Source organism: Marmota monax, unplaced genomic scaffold (genome assembly GCF_021218885.2).
Source record: "Marmota monax isolate L192 unplaced genomic scaffold, Marmota_monax_Labrador192_F-V1.1 WCK01_AAM20220418_F8-fsc00141, whole genome shotgun sequence".
Classification (NCBI taxonomy): domain Eukaryota; kingdom Metazoa; phylum Chordata; class Mammalia; order Rodentia; family Sciuridae; genus Marmota; species Marmota monax.
Window position 1 is genome coordinate 90958 of NW_026692981.1, and position 10448 is coordinate 101405.

A 10448-nucleotide genomic window follows, 5' to 3' on the forward strand; every position below is an offset into this window, starting at 1 on the left:
TAGAAAGTCATACAGCCAAAGCAGGACATAGTCCCCATGCCAACTGCAGATGTAACTAGGTAGGATAACAAAAGGAAATCTTACAAAGAGTATTATAAGAACTGAGGAGAAAAATGAGCCAGACTGATACACACAGAGCACAGAACAAAGATGGCCATCAGGGCCAGTCCGTACCCAAGGCCGGAGACCAGGAGCCCTAAAGACATGTTCTCTTTCCAAGCATGGAGTAGATTATCTACAACAGGTTCCCCCAATTCCTTCCCTCTCTGCATATATATTGCTATTCCACCATAACAGAAAGACTATATTCTTTCTTTTCTCCTCAATTTGGGCTGACTGGCTTTGGTAACTAGATCAGCAGAAGGTGGTGCTCTGACACTCTGGAACATTGGTGGCTGGGGGGAACTTACACAGTGCAATTGTGTTTTAGTAGTGCCAAAGATTGCCACGTGATAGAGAAGACACCCTGAGATGAGGCGGTGAAGCACAGACTTCCTGGAAAATGCTTGGGGGCGTCCACCCATGACAGGCTGGATGTGTGCTTTGCCAGAGAGCCTAGCAACAACCAGTTGAACAGTTGCCTTCCTGCCGCTCACAGCACCCGTGTGTGTGGCCACAGACAGCACCTCCTGCTTTGTCTAGGGACTGCTGCCTAGATGAGCACACCCTCTGATCCACCCCCATTGTTGCAAGGAGAGGGGTTTGTCAGATGGGCTTCAGAAGCAGTGACACCATTAATTTGCTTACTTTGCTTTGTTCCTTTCATGACCAGCAGCATCCTACGGAAGAGTTGTCCTGGCATGCTCACAAGAAAGCAACTATCTACAGAAAGCACTAACTTTCCCTAGCTCCCAACAGGCGTGAGAGAAAGTCAGTGTCCTGGATGATACTTACCTGTGTGTTCCATCCTGGGCTGCTGTCAGTTCCCTGGGCTGGTCTAAGTCCTTGTGTGCTAAAGGGGGCATTCCAGGGGCACAGTATCACTGTGTTCCTTCTCTTGAAGGGTGATGCACTCACGGGTAGGAAGCTCTAAGTCTCCATCAGTTTCTTGAAACACTCCAGCTGCAGGAAGCCAGGCACCACGTGAAACATACACCCAGAGTACTGTGACCGAGAAAGAGCAGTCCCACACGCACCTTGCTCTTTCAGTCGTCTCACACCAAGCTTTAGCCATGAGTGAAAGGTCATCCAGGAGATTTTATTCTCTAACATGCTATGTGGTGAAGAAATGAAGCCCTGACACGGGCCTCCATGAGCTGCAGCAACCTCTCAGGCCCTCCTCACAGATGTCAGGAAGCAGAAAAAACACGCCACTGTGCCATGTCCAGATTCCTGATCCACACCATCACCGTGGCGCTTTTATCCCTCCGGAGTGATAGACAGCAAGGGCAAGACTCATAGGTTTAGCTTCAATTTAATTTTATGAGTCACCTCATGATTTTTGGCCTGTCCAAGGTGGGATCAAGTATCTTTTTTTTTCACTACATGGATATTCTATCACCAGCTCTTTATTCAAAAGAACTTTCTTTTTCCATTGTATTGCTTTAGTGATAAAATTTTTAAAAAACAGTGGATATTAACATGTGGATCAATGCCTGGATTCTCTACTCTGTTCATTCACTTACTTGTCTTTCTTCTTCAAGATGACCTTGGTGCTTCTTTCTAGTTGCCTCATTTCACGTTATGTGTGAGGATCATCCAGTTGATATCTTAAGAAAAATCCTGCTTGGATTGATTCAGAGAGAATCAATGGATTGTTCTGAAAAGAATGCACATCTTAAAATATTAAGCCTTCCAAGTAAATCTCTCTCTACATTTATTTATATTATCCTTAATTTTTCTCATCCATGTATTTGAGTCTACAGTGCAGATGTTTTCCATACCTCTAATTGGATACTAAACGAACATTGTGTCGCTAAGGAAAGACCACTGCATGGAAGGAGAAGAGCTGATCTGCTGTTGTTAGATGGTCGGGGCACTTGGCCATCAGACGCTGAAATCCAGTGTAGAGTAGGCAGTGTCCGGACTGATAAGCCGCAGAGCTCTGGAAGTCAGTCTTGGCTCAGGGTAGATCACTCTGCTGAGTCCGAAAACATCTTCAGAACATCTGCTCAACCCTTGCCCAGATGTAGCCACGATGTCTGGGGCTCTAGAACAAGGCTGTCACTCCCTCAGTGGATGAATCTGGTCACCCTGAAGAGAATTACATGGGGGTCACTTTTTACAAGAGACTTGGGATCCCACCAGTCATCATCAGCATTTACTGGCAAATAAATGTGATAAATTCACATCATTTTGCCAAAATGGATCAAGGGACACTTCTACTCATCCGAGAACAAACACACCATCTGTGTGATAGAAATTATCTAAGAATTTTTTTTTTCTGATTTGATTAAATTTTATTTAGCATTCATACAGAATATTCAAAAGACAAAAAAAATCTAACAAACTATATATGTATTTTTTTCCATAGGAAGGCAGAAAGAGAAGACAAAAATATTGTGAGTCTTCAGAACTTCTGAATGAAATAAACAGTTTTCCCCAAAAATCTAGCTATGTGCAATTCCCAAATTCATTTTATGAGCCCTATCAAGATTTTACCAATTCAGATGTAATCAGCAAGTCAAGGTCTCCTCCTTGGTACACACATACTTCCCCAATTGGTACAGGGGTCACAGACTTAGAAAGTTCTACAGGACTCTGGCCTACAATTTCCCAGTTTACTCTTAGTGAAGAGGCAAAGGCAGATGTATATTATTATGGCGTCATCATAGTTTTCCTTTTGATATTAGTATGTCTTGCTTTATGTATTCTCTGAAGATATCAAATAAAATCCTTTTAATAAAGTTTCTACTTCTTCATAGAAATGCTTATTTCAGGGTTTCCTTCCAGACATTTTCAAGGTAATTGGCTTACTACAGTATGGACATTCACCAAAGATGATATTAAAACTCTGTCTACTAGTGAGTAGTCCTCTCAACCACTCATATAAGCATATTTGATGAAAAGGCTGTCCACACTGGGGATTACCACACACTTGATCAGGAATGGTACCATCAAGTTGATAGGCATAACAAATTCCACAATCCATAGTAAAATCAGATTTTTCCAGGATACCACGAGCTGGGAAATCAATTTCTAAAACATCTTTCAGATTTTGTAATAGACTGTTTTCTGGATCCCACAAATGTATGTTCCTGCTCAGCTTAATTCCCAGGGGTTTTACCACATGGTCAGCTCCAAGAAAGCAGCATTCAGGAAGCATAGTAGGATGCCTGGGGTCCACTTCTATATTTATGGAAGCATTATTTCCTAATGCAATTCTGCGTGTTGTTGCACTCCGGGTAGGTTTTTCTGGCTCAAGTACCCAGGTCTTCTCATCAATTTCATCCATAACATCCCAGAATGCCTTCAGTGATTCTAACGCTGCCAAAAACTGACTATGAATGCTTATTAAGGAGCCCTGTGGTGTCCAGGAAATAGAAAATGGAACAGGAAAATCCACAAAACAATCTGGTGATTCTGCGGGATATTATCCCAACCAAGAGTTCCTATCTCTTCAATAAGGCTTGAATAGAACTGGGGAGGAGGAGGTAGTGCGCATAACTCTTGTCTATTCCTTAAAGCAACTTCCAAAATCATCTTCAACTCCATCATAAAACTCATTAGATCAGCAGAGTGCTGCATTCTCTGTTGGACTATTTGATGGTATCCATTAAGTATAGCTTTCAACTGCCAACTGCATAGTAATCTTGCATTCTTCACTTGTAAATCTTCAGGCAACACTATTCTAAGGTGGAAGTCTTTCCCCTGAGCCGAAATGAATCCCTCATACACAGTTTTCGCCCGGTTCTGGGGCAGAAACAGCGGGAACTCTCTAAGAATTTTTAAAAAGAATTTAATGCTTTTATTTCTTAGGTGAGCAGGTGTTAGGTGCCAGGGGGCAATTTGACTCTTCTTTTTGCTCTTCTATAATCATCTTTACAGGGTACTGTGGATAATGATTTGAAGAAGGCCTCTGCTCCCATAGCAATAGGGGTGTGTGGCAGTAACACCCCTCAACAGCATTAAAAATCATGGTAGAGGGCTGTGCCATCCCTGACGCTGGGTCATGGCAACCTCTACCAGCTGGCTGGAGGCCACCAAGAAGCAGCCGAGTGGCTCTAGGGGGACAACGTTCAGCAGAACTAGGATAACTTAAAGTTGTGGGCCAAGCAGAAGATCAGCAAGGAAGAATGTGACTGTGAAGCGCATCAACTTTCTGCATAGGATAATGTCCATCCTGGCCACGAGTTTCTCCTGCCATTCTCACTAGCCATCAGACCTGGGTTTCCATGCCAGAGGGTGCTGGATCTTTGCACTGGACAGGTGGTTCTGCAGCCAAACCTGGGAAACCAAGGGCAGTTTAAAGCTTTCTTTTGTTCGTCAGCAGTTCATGGTGGATTACAGCCCCAGAATCCCCTCTCTGGAGCACAGCAGTTCGTGGCAAAGGATCCTCAAGATGCCAACAACTTGAAACTTTGTTCCCACCCATAGTCAGCTCCAAGGAGGATGACAGAGGCCATCTATAGGCATGGGCTGGAGGACACGGCACAGGACACCATTTCAGCTGTGGTCTACATAGTGGAGAGCCAACTTGGAGACTGTCATCAGTGGTATCCTCAAGGAAAGGCCTTTGGTGGCAAGATGGACATTTTAAATATGTCTTCAGCAGTAATGACCCCACAGCCTTGTCTGAAGAACAATGTGGTGGCTTGCAATACTATAATCTAAAGTCCTCCAGCTGCATCTGCCCCCTGTGGGGGTCAGAACCTGGCTGTGCACCTCCTCGGTGCTGTGGGAACGGCAAGCCTAGCCCCTGGTTGCCTGCTTCAGGGATGCTCTGCATGCGCCTTACCTCCAGTGAACATGAATGAGCTCCTTGAGACCTTGCAGGCACATGGGGAAGTCATGCCCACACATGCTGTGCATGCCCTCAACATTGAAAGAATCATCATGAATCTGCATAAGTTGCTGCAGCAAGAAGAATCCCATGACCAGCTCTTGGAAGCCAAAGAGGAGGTTTTGCTCTGATAAATTAGGATTTGAGGGTGTGGGACCCTCACCAAATTCATTGATTACTGAAAATGGAATGTTTGGGGGTTCACATTTAGAGGCTGAAGTGCAGAGTGTATATATGACCTTTTCTATAGAAACGTGACTTGCTTTGAGTTGCTGCTGAGAAGCCATTCATGTAAATATGATGCCACTCCATGTCTGCATGTACCTTGTCCCCAGTTACCAGAGCAGGTGTTGAAGTCCTGTGCCCAGTCTGAGGCAGTGTGTAAGATGGACCATCCTACAGTGAAGACACTATTGCATCATGACCCCACAATTGACAGGGCATTCTTGTGTTCAGTGACAGCACACATATTCCATATCTGGCAAAACAAAACTTCTGCCTGTCCTGAAGACCTGCACTCTTTTTGTTGTTATTATTGGAATAACCTATACAGTGTTGAAAATCAGATATCTCCTTTTGTTAATAGTTATAGGTAGCCCCCAAACAATTCCTCATTTTAACTATACAGAAAATAAGACTTGCAAATGCTGTGCTGTTGGACAAAATAAAGTCCTTTCTTTGCATTTAAAACCAAAAAAAAAAAAAAAAAAACCAAACAAATAACCCTCATGGAATGAAGTTTACCTTATAAAATGTCTTCCTGAAGCTTCAGTTTGTTTAGTGTTGATATGCCCAGAAGCTCATCTATTAATTATTCTTACAGAGCATGTATTAAGAAATATTATGGATTCATTCTTGGCAATTCTCCTATTCTCAGGAAATATCTATTTCTACCATTTCAAGTGATAAATGGAAAATAATCTACTTTGACAGTGTTACTGATAACCAATTTTGCTTTTCTAGAGATATGCTGCATTTTACTCAAGACATAGTGTTGATGGATAAATTAGAATATATAGATGGATGAGTAAAATAGTGTTGCTGGATAAATTAGAATGTACAGATGGATTTATGTAGAACTGAATAATGATTGTATAAATATTTGTATATGGTTCATACATCTGGATCTATGTATTTGGCTTTATGTTTTAAATGTAACAAACATTTTGGGGTAAAAAAATCACAGTAGAAAAAACTGAGATAGAGAGAGATTCTTGTTTTTAAGAAAGCCAAACAATTCTGGAATTTCAGAAGCTATCAATTGCACAGATGAAACAAAATTTTAAATTTTTCTTCATAAGCATAAAGAGGAAATGTTGACACTTTTAACAAGAAACCAGAGGAAAATAAGCTCTTTTATACTTTTAACTATTCATATGTACTTTTTAACTATATATACTTTTAACTATTCATACAACTGTGATATTTAATTTCCACAGGATGACTGTGAACAGATGACTTACAGGCCTCTTAATTATGGCTGATATTCTCACATTATTGGTCCATTCCTTTATAGTGACAGTGTTTAAAGAATAACCCCTCAGACAATAAAATACTCCAGCAGATTGAATTAATTTACCCTTTTAAACACTATTGACGATATTTAAAACTTCTGAGGTCCATCAGAGGAAGTTCTGGCTCTGCAGAACAGAGTAAACTCCTGAGCACATATCTACCTGAGCACATCAGGACCGAAAGGAGACCATGCAGGGTCAATTTTAGAGTGGATAGGACACTCATTCACATTGTTCTGTTAGGCCTTTATAAATTATTTTAGTATGCTAGGCCTCTAATAGCAAGATAAACATTTGTTTTCGATTCTCAGTCTTAACATTCTCCTAATATATAATTTCAAGATAACTATTTTATAAAATATAAAATAGGCAAAATAAATGTGCTTTTTAAGGTATTAAATTACTATTGGTATTTGCATAAATTAGGAAAAAGCAGAAATGTTGAAGCTATTTTGGAAATCACCAAATCTACACTTCTTATGGTAGTTTCCTAATAGAGGACTAGAAGTCTAGGGGTCAACTAACTTCAATCTCCAGTGCCTTGAAAAATGTTACTTGCACTTCTGTACCAGAAACAAAAGTAACACTCATTCAAAGCATCTTCTGCTACTGTCCATTATAACACATCTGTTAAGTAATTTCTTCCCTGCCTGAAGCTGGGTATTATATGGCTATAGTGCCCTTCACCAACACCATACTCTAGCTTTTCAGAACATCTGTGATTTGCAAACATATTTCACTCTTGTTTACCAGAAGTCTTATTTGAAATGAGATCACATAGTAATGGGAAATGGAAAACAAATGAGGAATAATGAACTAGGAGTTCCAGGAGGAAATTATTTTAATGAGGGGGGCAGAAATCTCTCTTGGGCCTGAATGCATCAAACCACAGTTGTCCAGACTCCTCTGTGGGGACAGCTATAGACCATAGCAAAATTCATAGCTGCCTCTGGGCTTGTGATGCACATTTCAGACAAAAATTTTTTTAAAAAAAGTTTTGTTCCAAAAATCTGAGGATGATTTTTTATACCCATGAACAGAGATTCCTCAATGATTGTTTTTTTTATTTTTCTCTCTCATGGTTGAGTTTACATTGAATTGAAAAAAAAATAGTTTTAAATGTTTGACAGATTTGAACTGAGACAGCATATCATAAAAGATTTGCTTATAATGTTGAAGAACAAGGACAATTGTGACATCAATTAAAAATAAAATATTTATAGGGGCTGGGATTGTGGCTCAGCAGTAGAGCGCTCGCCTAGCACAGGTGGGACCCTAGGTTCAATCCTCAGCACCATATAAAAATAAAGGCATTGTGTTGTGTCCATCTACACCTAAAAAATAAATATTTAAAAAATAATTTATGGATATAATAAATCAGTTAAAATTTATAATTATCACAAGCTATTACTGATCACATACTATGTACAAATCACTTTAATAGCAACTTACTACCCAGAATGAGGCTAAGAAGGAGTAAGGACATAGGTGGTCTTACAGTCAAGGAATTTGGACTCTAATAGGAGACATACAGAATGTATACATGTAATATTAACTAGAAAAACTGTTATTTCATCATAGAAAATTGCCATAGGTAAAAAGGAAAGGCAACATTTTTATACCAAAGAATTCCAAACCGTTTTACAAGAATGCTGTATTAAATGATGGGTTGAAGCATGGGAAAGATTCAGTCAATGGATTTTTGTGGGGCGATGAGTTTTGGGTGATACTGAATGCCTAGCTAAGTTAAAGTGGTGAACTAAGTGCGAAGCCCTGGCAGGACTAGGGCTGATCACCAGGTCAAAGGCACATGCGTGGAGCACTCCAGAAGAGGACACCGCTGGTCAGAGAACCTCAGCGGCTCAGGCCTGCACACCACTTCCACACCACTCGGTCATGTCAGTGCCCTGGGGTGGTTTAGATTCTCACATCCTTTTAATAAGGGCTGTAGACCTACTACTAAGACATTAATAAGATACACCCACTAAGCTTCTGCGAGCGTCGTGCACTGTCTAGACCCCAGAGGGCACCTCTCCAGAATGATCTGTGACAGGTGTTTTACAACTTTATAAATCATTGATAACTGGTAGCAGTGAAAAATGTCTCTTGTCTGTGATGTGCTCATGCAGTCCTGTAAGAAATCGAAGTGGTGACTTTCTCCACGGCGGAAGCATTTGTGTCCATTTGCACGTTTATTTCACCATTCCTTCACTCCTTATAAATCTGTGTCTCGTTTTATTTAAAAAAAGAAACTTATTATTACATCTGCCTGGTTCCCTCGTTGAGTGAAATAAATCTTTAATACATGTTCATTTTATATTCATATCAGAGTCATTTCATTTCTTCTGGGACTTGAGTTTTACTAAATATTATTCTGTGGAGATTTATGCGTACCGTGTGTAGCAAATAGTTGATTCATAATGACTTTGAATATACTTCATTAGCAGGCGGGTATGAAATTCTCTAATTTCAGAGAATCGGGAGGTCGGAGACAGGAGGATAGCAAGTTGAGATCCAGCCTCAGCAATTTAGCGAGGAACTGTCCCAAAATAAAAGGGGCTGGGGACTGGCTCGGTGCTTGAGCGCCCCTGGGTTCCATTCCCGGTGCCTTTGATTCACCGGCCGAGGGGAAGGTATCTGGAACCACTTTGTGCTGCACAGCGCCTCCTCATCGCGGTCGCCCCGAAACCTTCCGCAGCGCTGCCCTCACCTCCTGATTCCTCAGGGCGTAGATGAGCGGGTTGAGCACGGGCGCGCCCAGGTTGTAGAAGAGCGTGGCGAACTTGCCCCGGTCCCGGGAGGAGCTGTTCCCGGGCTGCATGTACATGTAGATGATGCTCCCGTAGAACAGGGAGACCACCGCGAGGTGCGAGCTGCAGGTGTTGAAGGCCTTCCACCGCCCGGCGGCGGACCGGATCCTCCTCACCGCCGCCGCGATGTGCCCGTAGGACACCAGGATGAGCGCCAGGGGCAGCAGGACGATGAGCACCGCGAAGGCGAAGGCCAGCATCTCCACCGCCCGCGCGTCCGCGCAGGCCATCTTGATGAGCGCCGGCATCTCGCAGAGGAAGTGCGGGACTCTGCGGCGACCACATCGCGGGAGGACCATGGTGAGCGGCGACATGACGCCGGCGTTGAGCAGGCCGCTGCCCCAGGCCGCAGCCACCAGCCGGCAGCACAGCCCCGGGCGCAGGAGCACGGCGTAGTGCAGCGGCCGGCAGACGGCGGCGTAGCGGTCGTAGGCCATCACCGCCAGGAGGAGGCACTCCACGCCCCCGACGGTCAGGAAGGAGCTGAGTTGCACGGTGCAGCCCGCGAAGCTGATGGTCTTGGCCGGGCCGCGGAGGTGGACCAGCATCTGCGGAATGCAGCTGGTGCTGAAGCAGAGGTCCAGAAAGGAAAGATGGGCCAGGAAGAAGTACATCGGGGTGTGAAGCCCAGGGTCCAGTACGCACAAGAGGATTATGGTGGAGTTGCCCAGCACGGCCACAACATACAGGGGGAGATTCACCGCGAAGAGCACCATCTCCAGCTGGGGCCGGTCGGAGAAGCCCACCAAGATGAAGCCATCCTCCACGCTGTCGTTGGACTCTCCCAGGCTCCCTTTCACCTCATCTGTGGCGCAGATGGGGACAAAATGAGAGCGGTAGACCTACACTTCCAGAAGCCTCGAATATCAGGATGTGGGGGAACACACGCCCCCGAGACTATCGGTCCTTCCCGTAGCATGGTGTTTGCCCTTTGCTGAAACACTGGTAAAGCATTCACGTGGGAAAATCCTGACATCATCAACTTTATTAAGTAGAAATTTTCTCCTTATTATTCAGAAAGAAAAATATTTTAGCTTTAATGTATGTACAATCACATTATAATCTCTTCATTTGCGTATTTATAGGTCATTACCTGATCTCAACTGAGTTATTTTTTGTTTTCTCTTTCTGGTACTGGAGATTGAACCAAGGAGTGCTCCACCACTGAGCTAAACCCCCAGT

General features: G+C 43.2%; 2 protein-coding genes and 1 pseudogene across 2 annotated transcripts; 1 reads left to right on the forward strand and 2 right to left on the reverse strand.

The window, feature by feature from the left end:
* Positions 1 to 2456: 2456 nt before the first annotated feature.
* Positions 2457 to 4096, reverse strand: LOC124097821 (E3 ubiquitin-protein ligase FANCL-like). Its single transcript, XM_046452390.2, is given in 3 exon segments — positions 2457 to 3534; positions 3537 to 3913; positions 4056 to 4096. Coding segments are annotated over 3 exon segments (1077 nt in total). The 3' UTR covers positions 2457 to 2875.
* Positions 4097 to 4111: 15 nt separating this feature from the next.
* On the forward strand, positions 4112 to 5073 carry LOC124097812 (transcriptional adapter 1-like; annotated as a pseudogene).
* Positions 5074 to 9124: 4051 nt separating this feature from the next.
* LOC124097822 (putative olfactory receptor 2W6) lies at positions 9125 to 10242 on the reverse strand. The gene is made up of 2 exons (XM_046452391.1): positions 10113 to 10242; positions 9125 to 10071 (listed from the first exon to the last, which is right to left on the reverse strand). Exons 1-2 carry the CDS (start codon positions 10240 to 10242, stop codon positions 9125 to 9127), a joined length of 1077 nt encoding a protein of 358 aa, XP_046308347.1.
* Positions 10243 to 10448: the final 206 nt, after the last annotated feature.

What these genes read in the sequence shown, in the direction of transcription:
- LOC124097822 (XM_046452391.1), bottom strand. Translation starts at nt 10,242, where the DNA reads ATGTCAGGATTTTCCCACGTGAATGCTTTACCAGTGTTTCAGCAAAGG. An exon ending in TATTCGAGGCTTCTGGAAGT is followed by an intron (nt 10,072 to 10,112) that starts GTAGGTCTACCG and finishes TCTGCGCCACAG; the next exon opens with ATGAGGTGAAAGGGAGCCTG.